The sequence below is a fragment of the Ovis aries genome, chromosome 21 (assembly GCF_016772045.2).
Source record: "Ovis aries strain OAR_USU_Benz2616 breed Rambouillet chromosome 21, ARS-UI_Ramb_v3.0, whole genome shotgun sequence".
Lineage (NCBI taxonomy): Eukaryota > Metazoa > Chordata > Mammalia > Artiodactyla > Bovidae > Ovis > Ovis aries.
Genome location: NC_056074.1, coordinates 43,800,611 through 43,827,622, shown reverse-complemented (window position 1 = coordinate 43,827,622; position 27,012 = coordinate 43,800,611). Strand labels below are relative to the sequence as shown.

General features: G+C 48.9%; 1 protein-coding gene and 1 pseudogene across 12 annotated transcripts in view; one reads left to right on the top strand and one right to left on the bottom strand.

Annotated features, from left to right (window-relative positions):
- Positions 1-8,501, bottom strand: part of PPFIA1 (PTPRF interacting protein alpha 1) — an 80,135-nt gene extending 71,634 nt beyond the window's left edge. For 11 of the 12 annotated variants that reach the window (XM_060404126.1, XM_042238101.2, XM_042238103.2 and 8 more), the window contains exons 1-2: positions 8,398-8,501; positions 6,927-7,190 (exon numbers count right to left, since the gene is read on the bottom strand). In XM_060404126.1, coding sequence (XP_060260109.1) covers positions 6,927-7,190 — 264 coding nt within the window. In that variant the 5' untranslated portion in view covers positions 8,398-8,501. Of the gene's footprint in view, positions 1-5,400; positions 6,692-6,926; positions 7,191-8,397 lie in introns of those variants that run through there. The other variant, XM_060404131.1, reaches the window with a different exon arrangement.
- A 6,825-nt stretch (positions 8,502-15,326) lies between these two features.
- LOC101117033 (adenylosuccinate lyase-like) lies at positions 15,327-17,132 on the top strand (annotated as a pseudogene).
- Positions 17,133-27,012: the final 9,880 nt, after the last annotated feature.

Here is a 27,012-nt window from a genome sequence, read left to right as displayed (position 1 = left end):
GGAAAAGACCCTGATGCTGGGGAAGATCGAAGGCAGGAGGAGAAGGGAAGGAGGAGAAGATGAGATGTCTGGATGGCATCACCAACTCGATGGACATGACCTTGAGCAAGCTCCGGGAGATGGTGAAGGACAGGGAAGCCTGGCGTGCTGCAGTCCATGGGGTCGCAACGGGTCAGACACCGAGCGACTGAACTGACTGACAGGGACAGTGGCAAGAATTGGTTCCAGAATCAGACCATTGACTCAAAAATGAAAACCACACATTGGTTTCAGCAGCTCTGCGGGTGCCTAAGGCAAAAAGAAAATGTCAAAGCGCTGAGAGGAAAAAAGGTGTGGCTTTTAATGGCACAACAACACTGAGAGCTGACTTTTCAAGAACAAGGAAGTCAGAAGATAATGGAGTGGCATCTGTAAAATGCTGCGAAACAAACAGCCACCAACCTGGAGTTCTACACCCAACAAAACCACTCTTCGAAAGTGAAAGCAAAATACAGACTTTTAGGGCAAATGGAAACGAGACAACTCATCGCCCACAGACGTGAACTAAAAAAATATGAAGGCAGTTCTTTGGGAAAGAGAAAAGTAGTCTCTGACGGAAATATAAAAAGCAAGTGAAGACCAACAATGAGGTTAACTGTGAGGGTAAATATTGACTCTACAAAACGACGATAATGTCAAAAACGTCTCTAAAATTTTACAGGATAACAGAGACAAGGAGGAAACAGTCCTGTCAGGGAGGAAGTTAGACTTGAACGTGGAACGCACGCTGTGTGCGCGAACGCACACCCACAAGCTGACAGAGGGGCGCAGCTACGAGAGCGCTGCACGCTCCTGAAGAAGGCAAGAGGGCAGGGCAGAGAGGAGGCGGGACAGACAGAACTCGGACAAGGCATCTGCAGCCGGAAATATCACAGCTACAAACAGGGCAGCACTCTCACTAAAAGATCAGCAGCGCCAAGCTGATTAAAGGGAAAACCAGACACGATGCACACGTTATGCAAGGCACCCAGGCCGACACGGGCAGAAACCCACGCGGCAGCCTCACTGCCAGACAGCGCCTGACGGAGGAAGCGCTGCTGGCGAGAAAAGGGCGCCTCATGCTGCTTCCAGTCCAGCCTAGAAGAAGACGGGGAGCCTAAATGTGAGTCTGCCCAGTAACATGACCTCGCAGTGTCAACACACAAGACCGGCTGAAGTAGAAAAGGGGTAGCAGCCAAGCCCATCAGCGCAGCGGGAGACGGTAAAGACACACCTCGGAACGAGGCCCCCGGGGTGCAGTCACCTGCAGCCACGAAGCACCTGAAACGCGGCTGGCTCCACAGTGGGATGTGCTGCAAGCCTGAAACACACACTGGATTTTGAAGACTTAGTGTGGAAAAAGAATGCAAAATGTTTCATTAGGTTTTATCATGCTGATTACACACTGGAACGGTAATATTTTGGGTGTGTTAAATAAAATTTATTATAGTTAATTTCACCTATTTCTGCTTGATTCAACGTGGCTACCAGAATCTGAATTACATGATTAACAAACCTGATTAATTAATACAACATGGGCCACTGCATTCCCACTGATACACGTTATTTTCAAGTGCCCAAGGAACACATAACAAAATGAATATATATTGGGCCATTAGGAAAGCTCGAATTATTTCAAAGGACTGAAATAACACAGGGATTATTACTGGAATAACTCTTATGGATTGCAATGGGCTGACAGTTTATGTACCCTCAAACTTCACCCCGCACGCGGTGATGATACTAGGAGGCAGGGACTCTGGGAGAGCATCAGGGCAGGAGGGAACGGGCTACCGTGCTGAGGACAGGGAGAAGCGGGCAGTCTAGAACCCAGGAAACAGGCTTCAGCAGACGTGGCGCCTGCTGGCACCTTGATCTTGGGACTTCCCCCGCCTCCAGGACTACAAGAAGCAACTTTCTGTTGTTCACAAGCTAGTCCACAGTATTTAAGACAGTAGCCCAAAAAGATGATGACGGGGCTCTTCATGGAACTAGGCCAGAAATTAAGAAAGGGTCACTAGAAAAACCTCCCCAACACTGGGAAGTTAAATGACATACTTCTTTAAGAACTTCATGAATAATAATTTTAAAAAACACAATGAAAATTAGAAAATACTTCTACATGAAAGATAATGAAAATTTGGCTTATTCAGATTTGCGGGATGCAGTGAATTGTGTTTAGACAGTAACTTAAAACCTTAAACACAAATACTGGAAAAGAAGGAAGGCTAAAAATCAATTAAGCCTCTATCCCCAAAAACCAGAAAAAAAGAAAAGCAAACGAAGCACAAGGCAGATGAAAGAAAAAGGAGCAGAAAATGCAGAAACAGAAAACACATATGAAGTTTCTAAGAACAGAGCCGAAAAAGTTGGCTCTTCGAAAGGACTGATAAAACTGATGAAACCAGACAGACTGAGTAAGAAAAAGAGACAAAGCACAAATCACCAGCATCAGGGATTTTTAAAAGGGGCGCCAACACATCTTGCAGATAAGAAAGATGTTATGAACCACAGTCCACTTACTAACTGGAGAGTCTGCTCGCCTCAGTAAATTCCCAGCAGGGGCGAAACGCTTTACCTAAACAGACCCAAGAAGACACCCAAAGTCAGAAAATTTTGTTTGCATGAAAAAAGTTAAATCTGAAATTAAAAGCCTCCTGACAATGAAACCAACTGGTTTTCCAACCAATTCTTCCAAAAATCTAGGAAAGAAAACAGCAATCTCACAGGAACTCTGGGGGTAAACAAGGAACACTCTCCACCTTGTTTTATAAGACTAGCATAACCTTGATACTAAAACCAACAAGGAAGAGAAGTACAAGAAAGTAAAATTACAGACTCTGAGTACAGATGAAATAATTATAAATAAAACACTAACAAAAAGTCCAACAACAAGGAGAATACACCAAGATCAGGTTGGGATTGTTTTAGAATCACAAAAATTTTTTAAAGTTAAATCACCACATAAAAGAAAAATCATCTGACTGTTTCAAAATCTGCAGAAAAATAAACTTAAGAAAATGTAATGTAATAATTTTAGTTCATGACTAAAAAAAAAAACTCTTATCAAACCAACAGGAGAATTTACATATTTTGATAAAAATATCTACCAAAAAGCTAATACCATATGTGATGGTGAAATACTGAAAGCTTTTCCTCTGATAATGGGAAAGAGACAAGGATACTTAGCCTACTTCTGCTCACCACTGTACTGGAGATCCTAGTCAGTACAATAAGGCAAGAAAAAGAGAAGGGTTATCACCGTTAGAAAGGGGAAAAACAAAGCACTTATTTGCAGACATAATTGTGTACAGATAAAAAAATACAACAATTATTTGAAATAAATGGATTCAGCAAGTGAATACAGAAAAATCAATTCTATCTCTACATATTAGTCATTTATAATGGCATTGAACATATATCTAATTAAACATGTGCAAGACATACAGCAAACTATAAACTTTTAAGATAAAGATCTAAAAAAATGGAGAGCTATATGTATTGTGTTCATGGATTATAAGAACGACATTAAAAAGATGTCATTTCTCCCCACACTGGTCAACAAATTAAATTCAACCTTAACTAAAATCCCAGCATTTTCTGGGGAAAGACGGCCAAGTAGATTCTAAACTTATCTGAAAATGCAAAGGGTCAAGATTAGCCAAGGTAATACTGATTAAGGACTCAGCTGTAGGATATAAATCACCAGATATGAATACTAAGTCAACAGTAATTTAGGCAGTGTGGCGTTTGTGCAAAAGAGACAACAAGATGAATGAAGCAGAGGGGAGTCCAGAAACAGACCCACACGCTTACAGTCACTTGATTTACAACAGAGATGACACTGGGGAAAGGATAGTTTAAAAAAGAAAATTTACAACTGGACACCCATATCTTAGAAGATCAAAAGAGGAATCAAGGCCCCTATCTCACACCAACAACCAGCCAAACAAAAACCAACTTCGGATGGATTACAGATCCAACCGTAAAAGATAAACAATAGAGCTTTTACAAGGTGGTATCTTCATACAGCTTCATGTTAATATCTTTCAATGGCCACAAGTGCATTAAAGATTACTGAAAAGACTGGTCACCTCGGATACATTAAAGTAAGACATATTTTTTAAAGGACACCACTAAGAGAGAATAAAGGCAAACACACTCAAGAAAGTAAAAAAAAACAACAAAAAACTGCCATACAAGTACTCAGAGTATATAAAAAGAACTCCTAAATTCAACAAGAAACAAAACAGACAATCCAACTGAAAAATGGGCAAAAGGCAATTATTTCATCAAAAAAGGTATGCACATGGCACCAAACGCCCACAGAGAAGCAGCGGCTCTGCCTGCTTGGGGGCGGGCGGCGCGGGGATGGACAGGGAGTGGCAAGGTCCCACCCCACGGAGCTGCAACTGTTCAACACCCCCAGACAGCTACAGCCAGAACCAAAGACAGCAAGGGGCAGAGCCACCGGAGGCTCACCCGGGGCGGGGGCGGGGGCGCGGGGGGCAGGCGGGACAACCACCTTGGGTAGAACATACTCCATCCCCTGGCAGTGCTACGCCTTTGAACACACCCAACAGAAACGCATTCACATCCACACCAAACAGCAAGGGAGAACACTCAGGGCAGCATCTGTGAAGCCTAGAAACGACTCAGATGCCACGAGCAACAGGAAGAGTACATTACGGTACACTCATGCATGTGCTCAGTCGTGTCCACCTCTCTGCGACCCCGTGGACTATACCGCCCACCAGGCTCCTCTCTCCATGGAATTTTCCAGGCTAGAATACTGGAGCGGGTTGCCATTTCCTACTCCAGGAAATTTTCCCAACCTAGGGGTCAAACCTGCGACTCCTGGATTGGCAGGTGGGTTCTTTACCACCGAGCTGTCTGGGAAGCCCGATGGGACATTCATACACTGGGTTACATAGCAGATGGGAACAGACAAACCTGCACGGACAGAGCTCGCAAAGATGACGCTGAATGAAAGTCAGGAAATAAATGTACACATTACTTTCACATACATAAAGTTAAGAACATCAAATTAATCAATGATGAAAAGACTCCGGTTAGCTCTGGGAGAGATCCTGGGAGCGGGTGGGAGGGGCTCCTGGGAAGCCTGAGAACGTTCTTTTCTCGGTCCAGGCAGTAATTACAAGAGTGTGTTCACTGGGTGAAAAATTCACTGCAATGTACACTTAAGATGTGTGAATTTCTCTGACCTATGTTCTGTTACAGTACAGTGTTTTTTTTTTTTAAGTACATTGTTACTTCCTACATAATCTGGCAGGAGTTAATTCACACGCCTACCTGGTCACACAATTAGCCACCAAACAGACTACAGATGCCAAGAAAGGGAAGGTTCCAAGTAAGGCTTACTTGTTGGTTCCCGTGTTTCTAAAACGTTGGACTCAGGCGCTCAGTAGGTGAGCGGTGACGTCATCGCATTCTTCACTCAACAAGGCATTTCCAGGCTACACCACGGAGCAGCTGAGCAACTGTCCCCCTGCTGGTGTGACAAGCTCCACTGCGAGAGACTGGACTCGACAACACTCACAGCCCTTCCCTGTTTCATCCCTGTGTTTATCCCTCAAAAGACTAGACGTCCGCGGCTGCACCTCAAATTACAAGACAAATACAATTATGAAAAAACAAAAGAAAAATGCCCAAGTACTGAAAAGACTTACAAACACTACAACGAAAGCCCAGTAAAGCACAACCTGGGCAATCCTTCGAGGCCCGTGGTGGTGGCGGCGGCGGCTGTTCAAGTCTAAGTCGTGTCCAGCTCTTTGTGACCCCGTGGGCTGCAGCACACCAGTCCTTCACGATCTCCTAGAGACAGTGTTACTGGTGATAACACTGGACCCAAACAAACCTGGTAATTTACAAGACTCAAATGGGAAAAACACTTCCATGATTCTCATGTCTGACAGAGAAGGAACGTCATAGCACTGCCATAAAATTCCTGTTGCTAAAGAGGAAGTCCACATGTTTGGCTTATCAATCTTTCAGGAGACTTGACGAAAGCCAAGAAATGCATTAAGGCTAGTAATTATTCATTTACTAATTTACCACCACAGACCCATCACGAGAGAATGCACGCACGCTTATTCAGGTCTATCTGACGGCACCATAAAGGCGCCTATCATGAGTAAGCCAAACGGCGCCTCCGCAGCCATAAACACCCGAGGAAACTTCACGGCTCCCGCTACACTGCGCCACCCACCTCACAGTCTTCAGCTGACACCTCCCTGCACCTATCATCAGATCCTCACTCGGCGCCGCAAGAAAAGGCCTGGAGACACGGCTCTAAACGCAATACCCTTAGATGAAAAACCTTGTTGTGACTGTGAACTTTATAATCTTCAGCTGCTAAAGAGAAAGTGCCGAAGGAACCCATCTTCTATCCTCTGAAACAAACTTGACTTACAAAGCACCTGGCTGCTGAGAAAGGCAGACTGTAAATATATTCTTCCTGGGAGATCCATTCCATTTGTCCAGGACACTGCATTAGGAAACTGGAAATCCATGATGCAACCCACAGAGTCACACGATTAGGAGGGGAAAGGCTTACGGCAACAAAGCAGAAGGCATCGCAGAGACTCGTTACTTGGTGGCCCTTTTTTCCAAAACTCTGCAGCGCTTCTCCAAATCTAGGCGGCTCCTTCTGCTGACCCCCCAAAGAGATGAACAGGACCGATAAGGTGTCTTCACAGGACTCGACAGTACACGAGTTTGCTCTAGCTAAGACGTTTAATCCCCCAGGAACTCTATCTGTATGTGACTTACAAATAACAGAACCACCGCTGCGCAAGTGATGATGGCAAAATACACATCTAAAATAGCAGCATGCCCCCCCAAAAAAAGCATTTAGACAAAAACCTGCAGGGGAAAGTCATCCATACCTGTGGAAGCGCAGTATTGAGCTGCCTCTGCAAGGAATCTCTTTCGTGACCAACCTCATGCAGTTTCCCCTGGGTTAATGCCAGCGTTTCTTGGGTCTCTCTCAGCGTGTCGAGAAGACGGTCCCTCTCTTCCAGCATGGACACCATCAACTGTTCAAAATGTGAGTCCGCATCCGGCTGCGAAGGGGAGCTGGACCCTTGGCTCCCACTTCCTCCCGGGGGGCCTTCGGCTTCACTGATGGTCGGCATCACCTCGCACATCATCTTGGAAACAAAAGACCCGGACCACCGTCATGGGGCGCTTCTAAATAAAGGCTTCTACAAAGCTGCAACTTTCTAGCTATCTGGAGCTGATAAATGAAAGGCCTTACTATTTCCAGATCTGACTGCTAGGCTCTGTAGAGAGAAGTACGCTGGGAAAATACACACAGGCCTATCCGAAGTGCAAGGCACACCCAAGATGAAGACATGAATACTGACGATCATCAGTGAAGGGGTGGGTAAAGACCAAAAAGACTACCCCTCACATAAGGGACAACCCTTGTGGCATTTTGTTTGCAAAGCCGTACTTTCTGATTGTTGAGAAACAAGCGTGCTTCTGTAACCCCCCCTTTTTTTTTTTCCTCCTTTCTTATTTCCCGGTTGGGGGGGGTGGGGCGGGGAGCGGCGAGGGAGGTAGAAAGTCAAAACACGTGCCACCCAATCATGTTTCAGGAAAAAGCACAGAAGGAGCATACAGTCAGTAAAACTGACAAGTACAAAACCCATCAGGCATCTTACAGGAATGTGTACAGTCAGCTCCGGGGAAGGACCGACTAGCTCCCCGGATTCTTGGGCTGGATTTGGTGAGCGCTAAACGGGAACTAGGCTCGTTACGGACTGCGAGAGGTGCATTTGCAAAGACTCCGCTGGTTGGTCAGTCAACCTCACTTATGTAAGGTCACAGCCTCTCCCCCCACCACCCCACTCCCTCCCCCCCAAAATATTCCACAATGGAAATATAGCGGGTCGAGATGGATAAATAGGAATGGAGGAAAAGTGAAGGGTGAGACTACCAGAGGCTCCTCTGTCTCAAATGTAATGACGGGGCGAGGGGCGGTGCTCCGGGGTCGGCGGACCTCCGGGACGGAGGTGCCCAGCCGCGCACCGCGCACCGGACGAGAACGACGCCTCTACCCGGCTCGCACCCGCGCCCCGGTGCGGCAGCAGCGGGGACCCCAGGGCGCAGGGGACCGGTCTCCACGGAGCCCGGCCTGGCCCCGAGTCCTCGTCCCTGCGCCCAGCGCTGGGTCACCTGGCGCCGGGGTCAGGGAGGTGGGGGTGGGGGGGCGGCGCACTGCCCCGCGAGCCCGTCCGCCGGGGGTCCCCCCGGGCCGCGCCCCGCGCTCCCGGGGGCGCTGACACTAAGCAGCCGTGCGCCGCCCGGGGCCCCGCTCCGCACCGACCCTGCCTCGGTGCCCCGCTGCCTTACCTTGCTCGCCGGCGGGAGCGGGCGAGGACGTTCCGCGGGCGGCTGCTCGCTCCAGGCGAGCTCCGGGCCCGACGAAGGCAGCCCGCCGCCCGCCGCCCGCCCCGCGCCCCGCGCCCCGCGCCCCGCGGCCCCGGGCCCGCCGCCCCCAGTCACTGAGGCCGGCCCGCGGCCGGACACTGGCGGAGCGCAGGAGGAGCGGGCCCGGCGGCGCGTCGCCGGCGTCAACGTGCCCGACGTCGGGCGCGTCGGCGCAGCGTCAGCGCCGAGCGCCGCCGGCACGCCCCGCCCCGTCCCCCAGCCCCGGAGAGGCGCGCGGGGGCGGCGGAGTGCGCAAGTGCCACCACCTCCTCAGTGGCGGGGGCTGGCCTCTCGAGCTCAGATTAGCTGGGTCTGACCGGAGCCACGCCCCAAACCCCGCCCCAGACCCCGCCCCAAGCCCCATTCCGAGCCACGCCCCCAACCCCCAGGTGGGTGGGCCGATTTCGAGCCCCGCCCCGAGCCCCGCCCAAGTGGGTGCGCTGTTGCCGAGCCGAGGCTCTGGGCTCCCGGGTCCCGGGTCTGTGCCGCGTCCTGGGCAGGATCTTCCGCCTGGGGCTGTCTCCAGATCTCCGCTGACAGCCGCGGGGGTTCACCAACGGTCGTCATCGAGCGTCCACTGGAGTCAGGTTCTGACGGCGAAGGTCACCGCTGCATCCACACCTGATGGTAGAGCGCGCCCCGCTGCAAGTCACCGGCTCGCAGCCTGCGGACAGGCCTCCGGAGCCGCCCAGGAGCCCATCCTTGCACCACTCGGAAGGACGCGGTCTCAACGCAAGGCCCCTTACCGAGCTTCACCTGCAGACCCGGGGAGACAGAGGTGGCAGCGTGATGTGGACGCTCCTGGTCGCTGCGCCGAGAAGGCAGACTTTGGAGCCAGACCCTCCAACTTCAACTTCCAGCAGACGCTTCTCCCCGCAGTGTGGGCCTGAGCAACGGGGAATGGGGGAATGAATGATACAGACCCACCCCAGGGCTGTTCTAAGAAACGGAATTTGTAGGGAGCCACCGAGTCACCTGACTCGGGAAGTACTCAGCGAATGACGGGCATTTTTATCTTTCTCAAACATTGTTATCCTTTTCATATCCATATGTCATCCTTGCTCAAACGTTTAAAAATGCCTTCTATGCACCAAGTCCTGTGCTAGACTTTGCAGATACAGATATTAATTAGTGTACTTTAAATTAAAGCAGGTGCTTGCCGCTCAAGGTCTGTCTCCTGGATCACAAGCTGAAGTGTCTGGGCATTGTTGCCAAGCGATGCTGGCCACTGCTTGGCTAAGTCTAAGCCACCAGGGTACCCTGTTAAGAAAAGGCTGCATGGGGCGAGGCGGGGGGGGGGCGCGGAGGGGAGGGGGGAGCGGTGAGCGGAAGTGTGAAGTCTTCCGAGGTGGTTTCCTTGAGTTCCGGTTGTGAGCTTACCAAGAACAGGTGCTAAGAGGTCCATGACCACACCTTTCATTCATGTGTTTGTTCATTCAATAAATATTTGAAAGACTCCATATAAATGTGAATTTGCACCCCCTGATCCTGGGTCTGGAACAGAGGTAAGAATCCAGCTCTCCCCAGGTTACCAGCTGAATTCATATTGCGGCCGTGCTCAGAAGGTACCTGCATCCTAAGAGATCAGCCCAATACTGAAACTGTCCACAGGGTGAAATGTTCACTCACCTCGTGAACGTTTACCGAGCACGCTGAACCAGGCGCGGCCTAGATGTGGGGAACAGGAGACTGCCAAGCTTCACCGTTCGCCCAGCTCCCAGCCTGGAGCGGGGAAGAGAAACCGATTATCACAATGCTGGCCCTCTAGAGTGTGTGACGGAGTGTCCTGGGAACACAGAAGAGGGGGAACCAGCTCTCCGTCTGGCATCGCGAGGGCTTCACAGAGGGAAACATCTGGGCTGGGTCTCAGGATGTGCAGTTTTCCAAGCAGAGAAGGGAGAAGCCCAGACCATTTGGTAGAGCGGCAGGAAAATGAGAATCCCAGATTTCACTCGCTTTCATTCATTCATTCCATTCCTTCAGATTGCCAAATCAGTAAGAGGAAAATTGTAAACAACCTCCAATGACCAGCAAAAAAAAAAAAAAAAAAAAAAAACACTGGTTAAATCATTGCCCTGCAAATGACAGAAAGCTTGATGGTATATTTTAGATGACCGCCAAATGACAGGCAAAATTCCTTATCCTGATTGTAATGGTAATTACATGGCTACACGTGCTGATCAACTCTCACACAACTGTACATTTTCTAGATATTTTATTTTTACTTTGTTATTTATTTATTTGGCTGCATCTGGTCTTAGTGGTCCACCAGGGAAGTCCCCAGAACTGTACATTCATATGTTATTTATGCCCTTACTTTTTAAATGGGAAAAAGCTTAAAAAAAAAAATAACAAGTTACACACAAGAATATACAGTGCAAGCCCACATTTAAAAAAAAACAAAACTGTGTTTAGATAAAGTATGTATTATGTAAAATTTGTTATCTTGTCTCTGAAAAACTCTAAATATTATTAATCAAACTGATAAAATTCTAGTAAAATGAGTTTTACATGAGATGAAATATTTTGGAAAACTAAAATTCAATTTTAGTCTGGAGTTTATAAAAGGAACCATGTGTCCATATATGAAAACACTGTTACTGTATCCAATTCTTTTATGTTTCTCTATATATGCCCGTACATAGATATTCCTGGAAAGAGTTAACGTCAGCCTATTGGCAGTGGTTGTCTTTGAGGGGAACTGTGGGTAGTTTTCATTTTCTTCTTTGTGCTATCCAGATACTTTATCATGACTGTACATCCTTTTTTATCATTAGTGGAAAACCCCCCACCAATGTTACTTTAATAAAATCTAAGCAAGAACAAACCATGGAAAATTGCTTTCAGGAAGCTCAGATGACATTTCAATGTACTAATTTATATCACTCAACTAAACTCTTTCCCAGAAGTATCTACCTGAAAAATATTTCAGCAGCTCAGTCAGGAAAACAAAGAACATGGAAAATGTTTTCTCTCCAATTTTTCTATTAAAAGTCAATAAAATATTGGGGGTACAGGTGTGGAGAATTTTTTTTTTTTTTTTTACTGTGGCCAGAGTTGTGTTTTCACAAATGTGCCTGCCAGCTTGACTCTCCAGATGATGAAGATGTCCGCTTTGAGCGTGGCCTGGGCCACCTCCCCTGTCTAGAAATGTAAGGGGCTCGGGAGGAGGGTTCCTGTGAGATGAGTGTGTGGCCTGGCCTCAGTCACAGAGATCTGAGTGCATCCCAAGTCTATTAGAATGTGCAAAGCAACCTAAGGAACCGTGTGTGTGTGTGTGTGTGTGTGTGCGCGCGTGTGTGAGTGTGTGTTAGTTGCTCAGTCATGTCCGACTCTTTGCGACCCCATGGACTGTAGCCCACCAGGCTCCTCTCTCCACGGAATTCTGCAGGCAAGAATCTGGAGTGGGTTTGCCGTTTCTTTCTCTAAGGGATATTCCTGACCCAGGGGTTGAAGCTGGGGCTCCTGCATTGCTTTACCATCTGAACTACTAGGGAAGCCCTGCTGAATGGTAGTAGGCAATACTGTTGGAAGGGTAGGGGAGCATAGGTCCAAGCTGAGGGCAGGTGGTGGAGGCTGTGGCTCTCCATTCAAGAGGAAGGAGCTGAAGCTCAGAGATGCAAAAAGCATTTGCCCAGCAGCACCCAGCTAATTTAAGAAGAGCTGGGACTGGAACTTTGAGTGAACTGGGGGCTTAACTGCTGATCTAGCCACTATACTTGAGAGAAGGAATGGTCTCTTGAAGGGACCGCCAAGGACTAAGCATTTTATCAGTGGGTCTCAGTGCTGTCCCAGTGGTCCTGTCCCCTGCAGAGGAGGCAGGGGCCCTGGGCTTCACTAGCTCCCCGACTTTAACCATTAGAACCAACCCTATTTGGCTTTCCCACGTATCCCTGCCAATGGGGTGGGAATCGGGGGTGGGGGATGGCGGGCAAACAAGGAGAAAGAAAAAGAAAGAAGACTGTGTTTGTGTATTTAGCTCTGAAGGTCATTTCCCACATGGCTGCTCCTGTAGCCTTCCCACTACACGCAGGGGGAAACTGAGGTCCCAGTGGCCACCAGGCAGGGAAGATCACGGGCCTGCGTGTTACCGTTTCCACGGCAACTCTGTTTCCCACAGTCAACCAGTTAGCTGCAGTTCTGGTCCACGGCTGAGCCTGTTGGGAGCTTGGTCAGTGCACATTCATCCCCAAGAGCCTGAAGGAGAAAATCCCCTGTACAGAGCATTTACAGGGAACCCCTTACTCATAGAACCTCACTGAATCCTCCCCAATGTACCCTTCCTTTCAAGGAGACGAACGCTGGGATGTGGAGGTACCAGATTACCAGCCCAATGCCCGCAGTTCATGATTCAGTAGAAGGTGGGGCTAACCCCAAACTGACTCTAAAGCCAGTTATTGTGATGTTACATCAGAAAGAGTCCCCAGGCCCCCAAACCTGGGGACAAAATCCCTAGACCAGGGCAGGGCCGCCAAGGCACTAAGTCTGGCACCCATGGAGGGCCTGTGAGCCTCTCCCTGGCATTGCCCCAGCAGTGCCACTCACAGGGAGGCACTAGCTCCTCGAGGATCTCAGGGCTCCCACACAAGCATGAAGACTTCTGTGTCTTACATCTGTGTGATTATATTTTAAAAGCAAGTCATAAACTCCTTGCAACTTGCTTCTCTTGACAACTTCATTATGTGCTTCAGATAGAGCCGATCCAATAAAAACACCCAGCAACTGGAGGAAGAACGGTACAGGCAGGTTGTTCAGACTCTCCGAGGGCTCAGCTGGGACCCCAGCACTGACCTCTACCTTAACCTTGGGTGAGGTCCATACCCATGCTAAGCCTCAGCCTCTTCATCTGCAGACAGGAATAATTACAGTGGGGCATTGTGAGACTCGTGGAAGGAGATGAGAGGTGGCTGTCCTGGCGGTCCCACTGGCTCCCTGCCCAGGCCAGTCATCAGGCCGCTCTTTGAAAGGCACTTTTGCACAGTAGTTACAAATGCAGGCTCTGGAGCCCGGTGGACTAGCTCAAGTCTTGGCTCTGCTTTTTTGTGGCATGGCTGTGCATTCTTAGACAAATTGCTTGGGCCTCGATTTCCTCACCCCTAAAGTGAAGATGATAGAACCACCTCATAGGGTGGCTTGGAGGGTTATGCAAGTTGGATAGGGCGATCGCTATTATTCACAGCAAATAGGTGAGGAGAAGATGGAAACAGTGACAGACTGTATTTTCTTGGGCTCCAAAGTCACTGTAGGGGTGACAGCAGCCATGAAATTAGAAGACGCTTGCTTCCTGGAGGAAAAGCCTCAGCGTATTAAAAAGCAGAGGCATCACTTTGCCAACAAAGGTCCATCTAGTCAATGCTATGGTTTTCCAGTAGTCATGTATGGATGTGAGAGCTGGACCCTAAAGGAGGCGGAATGCTGAAGAATTGATGCTTTTGAACTGTGGTGTTGGAGAAGACTCTTGAGAGTCCCTGGGACTGCAAGGAGATCCAACCAGTCCATCCTAAAGGAAATCAGTCCTGAATATTCATTGAAGGGACTGATGCTGAAGATGAAGCTCCAATACTTTGGCCACCTGATGCGAAGAACTGACTTACTGAAAAAGACCCTGATGCTGGGAAAGATTGAAGGCGGTAGAGAAGGGGACGACAGAGGGTGAGATGTTTGGATGGCACCAGCAACTTAATGGACATGAGTTTGAACAAACTGAGGGAGATAGTGAAGGACAGGGAAGCCCGGCGTGCTGTAGTCCATGGGGTTGAAGAAAGTCAAAAACAACTGAGAGACTCAACAACAGCAACGAATTATCACCCGAGGTGGGCCCTTTCATCCGTGCCATGCCCATCCACCCTGGAGAGAGTCAGGACTCAGCTGAGTCTTCTGACATCTCATTGCCCTTTGCCCCTGAAAGGCTAAGAGAGTGACTGGACCCTTATCTCTTCAACACCACATAAGAGAGAATGCAGGCATTTGTGGGGGTTCCCTCTCTGTCATCAGGTTTCCCGAGTGGTTCAGACGGTAAATAATCTGCCTGCAATGCAGGAGACCTGGGTTCAATCCCTGGGTTCGGAAGATCCCCTGGAGGAGGGAATGGCTACACACTCCAGTATTCTTGCCTGGAGAATCCCATAGACACAGGAGCCTGGCGGGCCACAGTCCATGGGGTCGCAAAGAATCGGACACGACTGAGCAACTTTCACTTCTCTTCTTCTCCCTCTCTGTCAGGAGAACAGTGTGGGGAGAAAGTCTCGTGGCTCTTCTTCCTGTCTGCTCCCTGACCTTCAGAACATATGACCGGAAGCTGCTTCTTGAGGCCACAGGGGGAGACACTGCCCATTGGGTTTCCAGGCAGGAATTCCTTCCCACAATTTCTCAGGAAAGTTACATTTTAGCCAATGCCAAATAGTGTGAAAAACCAGTCAATACATGGAGACAATTTCAGTTCAGTTCAGTTCAGTAGCTCAGTCGTGTCCGACTCTTTGTGACCCCGTGATTCGCAGCACGCCAGGCCTCCCTGTCCATCACCAACTCCTAGAGTTCACTCAGACTCACGTCCATCGAGCCGGTGATGCCATCCAGCCATCTCATCCTCGGACGTCCCCTTCTCCTCCTGCCTCCAATCCCTCCCAGCATCAGAGTCTTTTCCAATGAGTCAACTCTTCGGATGAGGTGGCCAAAGTACTGGAGTTTCAGCTTTAGCATCATTCCTTCCAAAGAAATCCCATGGAGACAAAGGGAAAAGCATTCTCTTTGGAGAATCAAATAGTCGACATGAAGAGGTTACCGGCTGGAAGGAATTCACTGATGAGGTCAAAAGCAAGGGCAGGCAGTTCCAGCAGGGTGCAGAGTTTGGGATGGCGGCAGAGGGGCAACCGTGGTGGGCAGGAGGCAGCCTGCAGGCACGACAGCTACCGCTCATTGCTTGCCTCCTGTTTTCCAGCCCAGAGATGTGCTTCGTGTTTAGTAACAGGTACAAACTTCAGACCTGGCAGCAGCTCTGGTTGTGGCTGGCGGAGGCCGAGCAGACACTGGGTTCACCTAACACAGATGAACAAATCCAGGAGGTGAAATCTAACCTGGACAATCCCAACTTCAAGATGGCAGCTGAGGAGGAGAAGCAGTTACCACGTGCTTTGATGGTCCACGTGCACACGTTTGCCCACTGCTGCCCCAAAGCCGCTGGCATTATCCATCCTGGCGCCACCCCCTGCTATGTGGGAAACAATACAGACCTCATTGTTCTTAGAAATGCATTTGACCTGCTTTTGCCAAAGCTTGCCAGGGTGATCTCTCAGCTTGCCGACTTTGCCAAGGAATGAGCCGAGCTTCCCACCTTAGGTTTCACACATTTCCAGCCTGCTCAGCTGACCACAGTTGGGAAATGTTGCTGTCTCTGGATTTAGGATCTGGGCATGGATCTCCAGAACCTGAAGCGTGTCCGGGATGAGCTGTGCTTCCAAGGTGTGAAGGGCGCCACCGGCACCCAGGCCAGCTCCCTGCAGCTCTCCGAGGGAGGTGATCAAAAGGGAGAGCAGCTTGACAAGACGGTGACAGAAAAGGCAGGATTCAAGAGGGTTTTCATCTTCACGGGGGAGACCTATGCACGAAAAGTAGATGTTGAGGTGCTCTTTGTGCTGACTCGCTTGGGGGCATCGGTGCACAGGATTTGTACCGACATACGACTCCTGGCAAACCTCAAGGAGTTGCAGGAATCCTTTGAAAAACAGCAGATTGGCGCAAGTGCAACACTTTCAGCAGAACCCTACACGCTCAGAGCAGCGCCGCAGCCTGGCCCGTCTCCTGATGACCCTCGTCGTGGAACCCCTGCAGACAGCGTCTGTGCTGTAGTTTGAACGCACACCTGATGACCGTGCCAACTGACGAATCAGTTTGGCTGAGGCGTTTCTCACTGCAGAAAGTGAAAGTTGCTCAGTCATGTCCGACTCTTTGTGACCCCATGGATTACAGCCCACCAGGCTCCTCTGTCCCTGGGATTCTCCAGGCAAGAGTACTGGAGTGAGTAGCCAGTCTCTTCTCCAGGGGATCTTGCCAACCCAGGGATTGAACCCAGGTCTCCCGCATTGCAGGCAGATTCTTTACCAGCTGAGCCGCAAGAGAAGCCCAAGAATACTGGAGTGGGTTGCCTATCCCTTCTCCAGGGGATCATCCCAACCCAGGAATCGAACCGGGGTTTCTTGCATTGCAGGTGGATTCTTTACCAACTGAGCTATGAGGAAAGCCCTTCTCACTGCAGATACTGTATTAAATATGTTGCAGAACACTTCTGAAGGATTGGTGGGATACCCCAATGTAACCAAGCGGCGCGTTCTGCAGGAGCTGCCTTTCACGGCCACAGAGAACATCATTATGGGCATGGTGAAAGCCTGGGGTAACTGCCAGGCTTGCCAGAAAATCAGAGTGCTCTCACAGCAGGCAGCTGCCGTGGTCAAGCAGGAAGGGGGTGAAAGTCACCTCACTGAGCACACCCAGCCTGATGCCTACTTCAGTCCAGTCCACTCCCACTGGACCGTTTACTGGATCCTTCTTCTTTCACTGGCCATGCATCCTGGCAGGTACAGGGATTCTTGGAAGAGGAGGTGTGTCCCCTGCGAAAACCACAGGAAAGTGTGATGCAGGTGAAGGCAGAATTATGTCTGTAGAGTTGGAAGAGAATTAAACAGAAAGCCATTGTTGGCTCTGTTAACTTTTACTGCACAGTCATAAAAGCTATTACTCTAGTGCCGTATTTTATCTCAAGAATTGCTACCATAAATTAATACAGCAGTGTTTTTCCCATGGTGCTTTCATATTTCTCAGCTTTGCAATGCAGAAATAAATTGCATGGTAGTTAGACTCTGCTTTTCACAGGAAAAAAAAAAAAAAGCAAGGGCAGGAAGCGCTCTCGTGTGGAGCTGAAGGATAAGGTTGACTTTCGGGAACCAGGTCAGAAGCACAGGGGCCAGAATCGGCCACCACGGAGCCAGTCTGGCTTATGGCTGCGGCACATTGTAAGCGCCTGCCCAGGGCCCTGTCTCTGCCAGGGTGAGTCATTCTCATGAATAAAGTAAATATGATTGAGTTTATACACACAGGACGCTTCACACACATGCTGTGAGTGGTGTTCTAAGGAATGAATGAACAAGTCCTTAAACTGGTAATTTTAGAGTGCGATTCTGTGTGAGGCTGTTAAACTTTCCCAGGGATCTCAGCGTCGTGTGATTTGAGTCCCACCCAATAATACCTTGTGCCACGTCTCACTGTTTGAATATTCACTGTAAGCTATGGTTTTGTGAAGCAGATGCAATTTAGCCACTAAAAAAGTGACCTCATGGAGACGGAAACAGGCATTCCATTGACGATTGAAATTGAAAGAATGCTGGAGTAGCAATACTCATATCAGACAAAATAGGCTTTAACATAAAGGCTGTTACAAAAGACGGAGAAGGACACTGCGTAATAATCAAGGGATCAATCCAAGAAAAAGATAGAATAATTGTAAATATATATATACCCAACACAGGAGCACCTAAGTATATAAGGAGAAATCAACAGTAACACAATAATACTGGGGTACTTTAACATCCCACTCACATCAGTGAACTGAACATCCACACAGAAAATCAATAAGGCCGGATGACTTAAATGACGTATTGGGCCAGATGGACTTAAGTGATATCTGTAGTGTTCTATCCCCAAGCAGCACACTGCACATTCTTCTCAAGTGCACATGGGATATTCTCCAGAACAGATCACAATGGAGGCCACGAAGCAAGCCTTGGCAAATTTAAGAAAACTGAAATCATATCAAGCATCTTTTCTGACCACAACACTATGAGATTAGAAAGCAGCTACAAGAGAGGAAAAGCTGGGGAAAGGTGACCTTGTGAACGACCTTTGAGGATACGATGCTAAGTGAAATACGCCTGTACAAAGGGGAAAATTCCACACACAGGAGGTTCCTCAGTCAGTCAGTCAGTTCAGTCACTCAGTCGTGTCTGACTCCTTTCAACCCCATGGACTGCAGCACGCCAGGCCTCCCTGTCCATCACCAGCTCCCAGAGCTTGCTCCAGCTCATGTCCATTGAGTCGGTGATGCCATCCAACCCTCTCATCCTCTGTCGTCCCCTTCTCCTCCTGCCTTCAATCTTTCCCAGGATCAGGGGCTTTTCCAAGGAGTCAGTTCTTCACATCAGGTGGCCAAAGTATTGGAGCTTTAGCTTTAGCATCAGTCCTTCCAATGAATATCCAGGGCTGATTTTCTTTAGGATGGACTGGTTTGATCTCCTTGTAGCCCACGGGACTCTCAAGAGTCTTCTCCAACACCACAGTTCAAAAACATCAATTCTTTAGCATTCAGCCTCCTTTATGGTCCAACTCTCACATCCATACATGACTACTGCGAAAACCATAGCTTTGACTAGACGGACCTTTGCTGGCAAAGTAATGTCTCTGCTTTTTACTATGCTGTCTAGGTTGGTCATAGCTTTTCTTCCAAGGAGCAAGCGTCTTTTAGATGAGTTAAATCCATAAAGACACAAAGTAGAATGGTGGGGACCCAGAACAGGGCTATGGGAATGGGGAGCGAGTGTTTAATGGGGACAGGTTTCCAGTCCAGGAAGAAGAAAATGTTCTGAAGATGGGTAGTGGGGGATGGTTGTACAACAATGTGAATATAATTTACACCACTGAGTTATACACATAGAAAGGGTTAAGCTGGTGACTTTCGTGTTCTATGTATCTCATCACAATTAAAAAAGCAACTGGCACTCTCCTCTTGCTCAACCTGAGTAACGCTTTGGACTCCTTACTATCTGACTAACATCAGGTGAAAGAAGTTTTATTACGACTGGAATATTTGTCATGAAGCAAAGGCTCAAGACTGTCAGACAGAGCAATTAATCTTGTAAGTATCATATATTTGTGGAATTATCTTTAAATTTTTTGATAATTTATTTTTCGAATAGAAGAATAGTTGATTTACAAAGTAGTATTAGTTTCTGGTATACAACCAAGTGATACACTTTTCCATTATAGGTTATTATAAAATACCGAGTACAGTTGCCTGTGGTATACGTAGGTCCTTGTTATCTATTTTACATAGAGTAGTGTGTATATGTTGATCTCAAACTCCTAATTTATCCATCTCATCTTTCCCCTTTGGTAACCATAAATCTATTCTCTTGGTCTGTGAGTCTCTTCCTATTTTGTAAATAAGTTTCTCTGTGTCATGTTTTCTTGGATTCCACGTGTAAGTGGTATCATATGGTATCTGTCGTGCCCTGACTTGACTTCACTTAGCATGACAATCTCTAGGTCCATCCACGTTAAAACGATTTTTAATTGGCATTTGTCATTTGCTAATAGCCCCTTCTTTTCATGTTTTCTGTTACCCAGTGTCTACATCAGATAGAGATCCTTTCCACACACTATTAAAATATGCAATATCATCAAAATCTATCAGTTTATGATAATCAAAAGCTACAAGTATATGATTTTATTTTTTTACAGAAAACTGTTTAACCTGCTTATTAGGGTCCATGATTATTGAAATCATATAACTACAGTGTTTGGAGAAATACAGGGTAATTAGGGTTTGGGGAATTCTGATACCTCGTTCCCAAGTCTCAAAGATGAGTATCTGTCGGGAATTTGGACTCCATGAGTGCTGACTTAGGAACGAGGATAACGCCGCGAGGCTGTGCCAACCGGCGCCCGCCCCCACGGCCCCAGGAGGCAGACGGAGAAACAGGTGTGTTGTCTGAGCTCTTTCCTTGAATGAGTGAATGATCTCATCACAGTTGGGAAAGCTTTTTCTTTCTCCCTGACACCTCCTTAAAAATCACTCTAACTTTGACGGATGATATGACAACTGTGAGACGTTGCCGTTTTTACCCATTCCATTCATTTATTCAATAGACGTGATCACATTGAGCCACTTTACGCCAGGCACCGGGCCAGGCGCTGGAAATACATCAATAAATCAGGTCGGCAAGCTGAGTGTCCAGGCAGAGAAACAGAGGAGTAAGTGAAAACTGCCTCTGGTTTGAAAATTGCACGTGCTGTGGCCAGGAATGGCTCTTGAGAACAGCTCACATCGGTTGGATTCCCTACACTGAGATGCAGCGTTGAGGTTGCCCTGTGGTCAAGAGCTCCTCTCTGCCCTTCTGCTCCCCCGACCCCTAACATTACATGGGAAGGTCAATAAGCTTCCATGGGGGAGAAGCAAGAAAGAGGTGGACAGACGTGCAATCAGCGTCGACCAACTGATGCATCCATGTGTCAAGCTAAGAGCTCTTGTGTGCATTTTGGATCTTTGCCTTGGAGTGTCTGGTGTCCATCTTCACCAAGTTAATTAGGGACCAAAGGCTTGGCATTTCATGCAAAGAAAAGGGGGGGATAGCTGAAAAACGTTTTGCTTGAGATTGGGTGTATATTAGTTTGCTAGGGCTGCTGTAACAACATTCCACAGCCTCAGAAGGCTTCCACAGCAGACATTCACTGCCTCCAGTCCCGGAGGCTGGAACCTGAGCTTGTGTGAGCAGGGCTGGTCACTCCCGAGGCCTCTCTCCTTGGTGTGTAGATGGCCGTCTTCTCCGCGTGTCCACACAGGGCCATCCCTCTGTGTGCATGTCGTGCCTAACCTACTCTTCTTATAAGGGCACCAGTCGCGTGGGATTAGGAACCACCCCGGTGACCACATTTTACCTTAATCAACTCTTGACAGTCCCCATCTACAGATTCAGTCACATCTGGGGTGCAGGGGGGTCAGGACTCCGGCCCCTGATTTGGTGAGGGGCACAGTTCTGCCCATGACAGCTGGCCTTAGCTGTGTTCTTGGCCATCTGTGATGTAAATCCACTGGTCATCTCCCCACCTGCAGGTTAGCTTCCTGCTTATCTCATTTCCATTTACAAGCTCTGACCGTTGACTAGTCTAAGCTGGAATGGCCAGGGCCGACTCAAGGATGGCAACATACCTTCTACCCCATTGACAATCTTGTTTTAAAAATGAATCTGAATTTAGCAACTAATAATGTTATGTATCCTTCAAGTTAGGCTTCAACAGTACGTGAACCGAGAACTTCCAGATGTTCAAGCTGGATTTAGAAAAGGCAGAAGAACCAGAGATCAAATTGCCAACATCCACTGGATCATCGAAAAAGCAAGGGAATTCCAGAAAAAGCATCTACTTCTGCTTCACTGACTATGCTAAAACTATGCTGTGTGGATGACAACAAACTGTGGAAATTTGTTCAAAAGACGGGAATACCAGACCACCTTACCTGCCTCCTGAGACACCTCTGTGCAGTTCAAGAAGCGACAGTCAGAACCGGACCTGGAACAACAGACTGGCTCCAAATTGGGAAAGGAGTACGTCAAGGCTGTATGTTGTCAGCCTGCTTATTTACCTTATATGCAGAGTACATCATGTGAAATGCTGGACTGGGTGAATTACAAGCTGGAATTAATATTTCCGGGAGAAATATCAATAACCTTAGATATTCAGATGATACGATCCTTACGGCAAAAGCGAAAGGGACTAAAGAGCCTCTTGATTAGGTGAAATAGGAGAATGAAAAAGCTGGCTTAAAACTCAACATTCAAAAAACTAAGACATGGCATCCATCGTGGCTTCTAGTCCCATCATTTCTTGGCAAATAGATGGGGAAACAATGGAAACAGTGACAGACTTTATTTTCTTGAACTCCAAAATCACTGCAGATGGTGACTGCAGCCATGAAATTAAAGGATGCTTGCTCCTTGGAAGAAAAGCTATGACAAACATAGACAGCATATTAAAAAACAGACGTTACTTTGCCGAGAAAGGTCCATCAAGTCAGAGCTGTGGTTTCCCCAGTAGTCATGTACGGATGTGAGAGTTGGAGCATAAAGAAGGCTGAGCGCTGAAGAATAGATGCTTTTGAACTGTGGTGTTGGAGCAGACTCTTGCGAGTCCCTTGGACTGCAAGAAGATCAAACCAGTCCATCCTAAAGAAAATCAACCCTGGATATTCACTGGGAGGACTGATGCTGAAGCTCCAGTACTTTGGGCACCTGATGCAACAAACCGACTCATTGAAAAGCCCCTGATGCCGGGAGGGACTGGGGGCAGGAGAAGGGGACAGAGGGTGAGGCGGTTGGATGGCATCACTGACTCAATGGACGCGAGTTTGAGCTGACTCTGGGAGATGGTGAAGGACAGGGAAGCCTGGTGTGCTGCAATCCATGGGGTCACAAAGAGTCAGACAGGACTGAGTGACTGAGTGAATGAGAAACGACAACAAATATTATGTAATGTTTTTCTCTCCCCTCCCTCTCCAAATAAAGACAATAAAATTTAAAGACATATATATATGGAGGAAATTCCCTGGCGGTCCTGAGGTTAGGACTGTCGACGTTCACGGCTGAGGGCCTTCATTTGGTCTCTGGTGAAGGAAATAAAATCCCCCGAGCCACACAGCCACAAAAGGAAAATAAAACCCAGAATCTGGAAATACCCAAGACTCTCATTTTTAAATTATATTCATTTTTTAATTATATCCTTACTACCACACCTGAAGAATTAGTCAGTTCAGTTCAGTTGCTCAGTCGTGTCTGATTCTTTGCGACCCCATGAATCACAGCACGCCAGGCCTCCCTGTCCATCACCATCTCTAGGAGTTCACTCAAACTCACGTCCATCGAGTCAGTGATGCCATCCAGCCATCTCATCCTCGGTCGTCCCCTTCTCCTCCTGCCCCCAATCCCTCCCAGCATCAGAGTCTTTTCCAATGAGTCAGCTCTTCGCATGAGGTGGCCAAAGTACTGGAGCTTCAGCTTTAGCATCATTCCTTCCAAAGAAATCCCAGGGCTGATCTCCTTCAGAATGGACTCGTTGGATCTCCTTGCAGTCCAAGGGACCCTCAAGAGTCTTCTCCAACACCACAGTTCAAAAGCATCAATTCTTCGGCACTCAGCTTTCTTCACAGTCCAACTCTCACATCCATACATGACCACAGGAAAAACCATAGCCTTGACTAGACGGACCTTAGTCGACAAAGTAATGTCTCTGCTTTTCAATATGCTATCTAGGTTGGTCATAACTTTTCTTCCAAGGAGTAAGCGGTCTTTTAATTTCATGGCTGCAGTCATCATCTGCAGTGATTTTGGAGCCCCCCAAAACAAAGTCTGACACTGTTTCTACTGTTTCCCCATCTATTTCCCATGAAGTGATGGGACCAGATACCATGATCTTCGTTTTCTGAATGTTGAGCTTTAAGCCAACTTTTTCACTCTCCTCTTTCACTTTCATCAAGAGGCTTTTTAGCTTCTCTTCACTTTCTACCATAAGGGTGGTGTCATCTGCATATCTGAGGTGATTGATATTTCTCCCGGCAATCTTGATTCCAGCTTGTGTTTCTTCCAGTCCAGCGTTTCTCATGATGTACTCTGCAGATAAGCTACATAAGCAGGGTGACAATATACAGCCTTGACGCACTCCTTGCCTATTTGGAGCCAGTCTGTTGTTCCACGTCCAGTTCTAACTGTTGCTTCCTGACCTGCATACAGATTTCTCAAGAGGCAGGTCAGGTGGTCTGGTATTCCCATCTCTTGAAGAATTTTCCACAGTTTATTGTGATCCACACAGTCAAAGGCTTTGGCGTAGTCAGTAAAGCAGAAATAGAAGTCTTTCTGGAACTCTCTTGCTTTTCCACGATCCAGCGGATGTTGGCAATTTGATCTCTGGCTCCTCTGCCTTTTCGAGTCATTTCTTTATGCCTCATTGGTGGAGAAGTAAGGTGTCAGTGACCACTTGCCTTTGTGGCCGGAGGCAGCTCTGTTTATCTGGCTTTTAGCTTTGTCTAATTGTGTGTGTTTATACTGTGTTTAGGCTTCCCTGGTGGCTCAGATGGTGAAGAATCTGCCTGCAATGTGGGGGACATGGGTTCGATCCCTGGGTAGAGAAGATCCCTTGGAGAAGGGAATGGCAACTTCAGTATTCTTGCCTGGAGAATTCCATGGATGGAGGCGCCTGGTGGGTTACAGTCCATGGGGTCTCAGAGGACTGGACAAGACTAGGGGAGGCACCCATGATTTTTTTGTGCCGCAATGATCTTCACATCTGATGCTTATTACAGGCCGCTTCTCCGGAGGGCATGCAAGTTTAGGTCACAGTAATAAGATGAGTCAGAACCAATGTGAAAAGAAAAGCATCTCCCACATGTGAGGCAGACTCACTTCCCGTGAGTGGAGCTTGGACCGCCTGCTCAAAACCCACCGGGCCCTGGCCCCCTCCTGCCCTCCTCACCCGGCCCTGCCTGACTCCACCGCTGCCCGCTGCCCAGCCAGCCCTCTGGCCGGGACGATGAGATGGTGATGGCAGGGGTGGCCCACGACTTGGCAGGGGCCGACAGGGAACACCACCATGTCCCCTGCCACCTAGGGTTCTTGGAACCCGCTGGCTGTGGTTCGGGACAAAGAAAGGGAAATGAGGCTCATTTCCTGGGCACTGGGGGTGGGGATTTTTTTTTTTAATCTGGATCAAAATATTTAGCCCTGAGTAACACCTCCCCCGACCCAAGGCCGCAGCAAAGCCTGTGAATGCATGAAGGTTCCAGGTAGCACGGAGGAGCAGGGCGCCTGGAGCACAGAACCGCCCAAGCTGTGCCTGGAGGTGCCGCCCCAAGGGATTTCCGAGAGCTGATTCCAAAAGCTGGGCTTCTGGGAAGCGCCCAGCCCCAGGCCTGGCCTCATAATTCACGGCACTGGCTGGTCTGGGCTTCCACACTGGGCAGGATGGGGACGCATGATTTCTCTTTACCCGGCTTCGCAGCGTGGAAGTTGCGACGGGTCCTGTGTGTGGGGAGGACAGAGGGGGAGATGCAGGGAAGGCCCGGGGTGCTCTGGGCCAGCAGGCAGGGCCTGGTGGTGCTCTGTCTACCTGCCTGTCGCTCTGCCTCGATCCCCAGCATGAAGTGGGTGAGCAGTCCCACCTGTGTGCTGACCACTGCCCGGGAGCAGTTCCTTCCCGCTGGACTGGCCAAGCACACGCTGCAGGCTCCTCACCCGGGTCGCCCACTTCCGACCTCACTCTTCAGTGCTCAGGGATCTCTCGAGGGCCTGTGAGCAAGGAAGGGAGGAACCGGACAGGCAGGATCCTGGGGAGGAGATAAGACTTAAGGAAGGGATTACCTGTCATTTCTTCAATCACATGGTGAGACATGCCCCACGGGAACGGACGGGGAGCAGGGAGAGCTGAGAGCAGCGGCAGCGCGGCCCCGAGCTGCTCTGATGGGGAAGGATGGTGGGCGAGAGCTCGGCGCTGTGGTAACCACATGGAGGTGGGGAGAACTGGCTGCCCCCCAACTCTACACTAGGCCTGTCTGAACAGACCTGCTCGGGCACCTGAGCAAGCTGCCAGCCTCCCCGACCAGACCTCATCTCCTCCATCCCACTGGGTAGTGGGGGACCCGAGGTGTAAGACGTGGTCTCACCCCGAAGGAGAGGCCATGCCAGAGTTGAGCTTATTTTCTGTACACTCCTGCTTGAGGCTCAGGCTGCTCACACGGGGATAAGTCGACAAGGCGCCCTGGACTTTTGGATCAGCACCCCCATCCCTAAGTACATTTTGAGTACCTTCCTCTGTGCGGTGGAGGGTAGAAATATCCATGTCCCACCCCTGGTCCCCGTGAAACTCTGACTTTGCAGATGTAATCCAGTTATGGATGTCACGCTGAGACCATCCGGGATTTAGGGTGGGCCCCACATAGAGTGAATGTGTCCCCGTAAAAGGAGGAGAGGACACAGACCCACAGGGAGAAGGTATGTGAGGATGGAGGCAGAGGGCAGAGGGGTGTGGCTGTGGCCCAGGAATGTGCGTGCGTGCGCCACTCAGCTGTGTCTGACTCTTTACGACCCCATGGACTGTAGCCCGCCAGGCTCCTCTGTCCATGGGATTCCCCAGGCAAGGATACTGGAGTGGGTTGCCGTTTCCTCTTTCAGGGGATCTTCCCCACCCAGGGATCTCCTGTGACTCCTGCATTGGCCGGTGAACTCTTTACCATCTGAGCCCCCAGGGAAGCCCAGGAACGCCAAGGAGTTTGGGCCACCACAGGAAGCTGAGGGGAGGCCACGGAAGGGCATCGTCCTCGGAGCCTCGCGAAGGAGCCAACCCTGCTCACGCCTTCATTTCGGATTTCTGGTGATGGAAGCACGCGGTCAAAAAGTCGAGGGCCCCCAGAATAGGAGAGAATACGTTTCTGTTGTCTCAGGCTGTCCAGTTTGGTGGGGGTGGGGGGTGTTCTTGGTGGCTCAGGGGTCGAGGATCCACCTGCCGGCGCAGCGGACTGGACAGTTCCAGCCCTGGTCCAGGAAGATCCCACATGCTGCGGAGCAAGCAAGCCTGTGTGCCACAGCTAGAGAGCAGGCCCCGCTCGCTGCAACTAGAGAAAGCCCTCGCAGCGACGAAAACCCAGCGCAGTGAAAAATATAAATAAATGGAATTATTTCAAGGAAGACGCTGTCCAGTTTGTTACAGGAGACTAGCATCAGTATAATGAAC